This window comes from Adelges cooleyi, unplaced genomic scaffold, assembly GCF_023614345.1.
Source record: "Adelges cooleyi isolate 19-005CV unplaced genomic scaffold, UGA_ACOO_1.1 ACOO_flye_CR_arks_rails_tigmint_CR_PRNA_730, whole genome shotgun sequence".
NCBI classification, from domain to species: domain Eukaryota; kingdom Metazoa; phylum Arthropoda; class Insecta; order Hemiptera; family Adelgidae; genus Adelges; species Adelges cooleyi.
The window spans coordinates 1-3,933 of record NW_026096437.1 but is presented as its reverse complement, the minus strand read 5'-3'; the positions used below and the strand labels follow the sequence as shown (position 1 = coordinate 3,933).

The 3,933-nt window shown below is 27.9% G+C and overlaps 1 protein-coding gene across 3 annotated transcripts; it reads right to left on the bottom strand.

Annotated features, from left to right (window-relative positions):
* Positions 1-2,138: 2,138 nt before the first annotated feature.
* Positions 2,139-3,927, bottom strand: LOC126845282 (uncharacterized). Of its 3 annotated transcripts, XM_050583930.1 has the most exons (6): positions 3,669-3,925; positions 3,333-3,537; positions 3,069-3,149; positions 2,902-2,988; positions 2,693-2,817; positions 2,141-2,419 (listed from the first exon to the last, which is right to left on the bottom strand). In XM_050583930.1, the coding sequence occupies exons 2-6, from the start codon at positions 3,516-3,518 to the stop codon at positions 2,410-2,412; spliced, it is 489 nt and encodes a 162-aa protein (XP_050439887.1). In that variant the 5' UTR covers positions 3,519-3,537; positions 3,669-3,925; the 3' UTR covers positions 2,141-2,409. The 3 variants fall into 3 exon arrangements, with proteins under 3 accessions (XP_050439888.1, XP_050439887.1, XP_050439886.1); XM_050583931.1 differs by lacking the exon at positions 2,693-2,817 and having other exon boundaries at positions 2,139-2,419; positions 3,669-3,927; XM_050583929.1 differs by lacking the exon at positions 2,141-2,419 and having other exon boundaries at positions 2,429-2,817; positions 3,333-3,533; positions 3,669-3,918.
* Between the last annotated feature and the right edge of the window lie 6 nt (positions 3,928-3,933).

Genomic DNA, 3,933 nt, shown 5'->3' with positions numbered 1-3,933 from the left:
CATATGTTACTATCATGATTGTGCATAAAAAAACAATCGGTACAATTGAATAGGACAAAATGAGTTGTAAAACTATTTTTTAACCCTTCATTGCATGATTTTTTAAATTTTAGGTAAATACATTTTTTTTAACTAATTCGAGGAAGTAGAATTTTGAAAAAAATAATTTAAAAAATCTAAAATAAATATTTGTATTGAAAATTACAATATTTTAGCATGTTGCAAATATGCAACAGTATGCATTAAATAAAAAACATATATTTGTTTATTTATGACCATAACTTTTTAGTAACTCTTTACTTTATTTTTTATTATAAACTTAATATTAATATTCCTTAACTCTTAAGTTTTATAATACAATATATAGTATTTTATATATATATTATATTTATAATACAAAGCGATAAGAGTTGAAAATTGTACATTTTTTTCAAAAGGTTTACATTTAAAAGCACATCATACAAACGCAAGCATTCACGTTATATATATATATTAAGAAATAATGTAAAATACTTGTACCTATTATCCACATGGCTGCAATAACCGTACAAGACCCATAGACCGTCCGGATCCAAATCGACAGCGGCTGTCCGACGGTTACGTATAACCGTCGGACGGCCGCTGTCGATTTGGACAAAATTCTTACGAACGTTTTCAACAGCTAAGTAGGTACACGCGAAAAACACTTGATAATAATATGTAAACGGTCGCGACCAGGACTTACCACATTGTGTAATTATTTTCGGGGTAAAAAAAATACCAAGACACCCTTTACTACCACACGTCGGTGCTTATCGTCGTTTTGACGGGTCGCGATTTTTGAGTATTTCTTGTTTTGTGTTTTTAGCTACATTTTTACGGTTTTATTTGGCGAAAACGGGGTAAGCAAACACAACAGGCCGGCCGCGGCGGTACCTAGTACCTACTCGGTAATAATTATTGGGTACCTATGTGAAAATGACTTTGAAAAATAAAAACAATAATATATTCACTCGGATACTGTGATAACAAACAATTATATTATGATAATATTATTATATGGTCAATCAACAACAATAATAGCTTCTGTATATTTTGTCTAAAACAAAACGCGAGTCCTTCGACCGGCGTCACCGGCGTTCCAAAGCGTAGCCGTTTTTTGTCCAATATGGCAGCCACCGGCGCGCATTGATCAGTATTCAGCCGAAAAGTATGTGTGGGGTTTGCGTGTAAAACTACACACGCCGGTAGCCGCCATATTGGACGGAAAAAAACCGCTACGCTTTTCCAGTGTAGAATGTTACCATATACCTGGTTATAAGATGGTGACAGCCGTTGTCAGCATAGACCTATAAAGATATGGACTGCGCCTCTCACACACCCCGCCTATGCTGCCGCGTTATGAACAACGTTAGAAAGAGATAGATGGTTGTTAGGTTGACCATGGAATAAAAATTGAAAAGACATGGAATAATAATAATTTAAATATATATATGACAATACACCAAATGGAAATTTATAATAATTAAATCTTATTTAATTATTATTTATTATTGTGTTATGCGAAGTTGTAAAACATTTAAGGATATGTATTTCATTATTTTTGTCGGGTATCCAATGCTTTCGTATGATGTATTGTTTTAAATAGATATGTATATAGTATATCGTTAATAAATACTTAAAAACCATTACAATTTCATTCAATTTTTATCAATGAACATTCTGTTTTACTTTTTATAAAACGTGTATGTTTTGAAAAATAGTTTTTCTTTCCAAATTCAATAGACAATTTATTGTATCACAGATCTGCATCTAAGTTTAAACAAATTCACTAGGTATTGTAAAATCACTACTTATTTGTTTCTTTTTCAAGTTACGACCAATATAATATAATTATATGCAGCTGGCAAATAACAATGTAATGTCAGAGCAAAAGTACGTAACTCAGTAGAGTATGCACCAGACTCGTGATGAATTTGTCGCATAATTAAAGCAGTTTCTACAATAGGTAGACTCCTTTAAAAAAAAAAAAAAATATATATATATATATATATAAATTCTTTAGGGTATAATTTTACAAATAAACAAAAGTAAGAACTATACTGTAACCAAAAAAATTAATAGACATAACACAACAATTTTATTATTTTTATCACCAATAGTAAATTTTTTATTTAAAAAATATAAACATATAAACACAAAGCCCCAACATCATTTTGATTTCACTAAAAAATTCAAAGAAGTTATGCTATTCATACATTATTAAAACGAGTAAATAAATATTATATTTAGAAAAATGTTCTTCATCGCTAAATAAAATTGTATTACGAGTGAAACTGTTAACAATACACAACGGTCCATTTTGTTTTGTTCCTCAATGAAACTGTTCATAGATATTTAAATATATCTATAAAAGCCATGGATATGACATCACATTTTACTGAAAAATAACAAATTAATACACACAGTCATTGCAATAATGATAAAAATGTTTAAGATAGAATCAGTTTTAATATCAATGGTTCTTATTAGAAATATTTTAGGTGGATAAAAATTGACAATTAAGACGTACAATGAAATTTTTAAAAATTATTTTGTGAAGAACATATAAAATATAGAGTAGTTAACCATGTAGTGTAAAAAGATAAAGGAGGAGAATATTTTTTGTGATGAGCCATTAATATTACAGTAAAAGGATACGGATCAACGATACTTAAATTCATGATTGGATGTCAGGATTGCATAAAATCCAAGCCCTGTCTTTGGTAACAAATCCATAGAACATTGAACACTGAACATAACCTTATCAACCAAGCCATTTAACACATACAGCAATAACTATAAAAATTAAATCAAATTAATTTTTTTATACAAAAAATACGTTTTTTTAACATGTATTTGACATTATTATAATATATTTACCTTGAGTAATGAAAAACAATTTTCATTAACTTTCTTTTCATCTTTCAGATGATCAGATGTCAGATTTTTTAATATCTTCTTCATCCACTAAAATAAAAAAAACACATTAGAAGTGGCTTTATTTTGAGATTTATAAAAAATTAAAAACAAAATATTTTCTAAATTACTTGGCATTTATAGTAAATTTCTTCCTTCTTCATCATCAAAGACTTCGACCATTTCAACATTGAATAATTTCTTACATGCTTCTATAATATATTGTTTGAAATTAAATAATAAGTAAATAAGATAAGATAAGAAAAGTAAAATTTAATTAACAAATTACTCTAAAAAAATTACTTCCATAAAGGTACCTACTATCACATAACATTAACAAAATTTATATACAATATTATATTTATAAAAAAATACATAAATTTGGTAACAATTACAAGTATAAGGAAGAACATAGCCAGTTTAAATACACTTGGCACAGCTTCTTTTTTTAACATTTTTTTACCAGTAAAGCTCAAGTTATAGTCAGATTCTATAAAATGACTACTGCATATTTTTGTATGCGTCGCCGGAGTAAAATCTGGTTGAAACATATGTATCGCATTTGCCCATTTTAAAAGCATTTCATGATTTCTAGGCTAGCTTTGAAACAAATTATATTATTATTAAAATCATTGATTATATATTATTAGTATATTACTATTAGTAATATACCTATGATCAATATTCAAATGTATAAAAATATAATATAAGTAAATAATGTCTCAACTTACCGATGCATGATGCAATCTTTATTTGATTTTGTTTTGCACGAACGAATGACACATTGAAAAACCATTATAAGAAATTAAACGAAATTCAATATTTTAATTACTAACAAGAATAATTAAAATATTTTAATATAAAAATTTCGTTATCGGGTATTATCATATTACTATTTCTCCCATGACCAACCTAACAACTCTCTGTCTCTTTTTAACGATGTCGATATTCGGACCTCTCTCTCTACTATCAGTCCATTTCTTTATAGGTCTATGG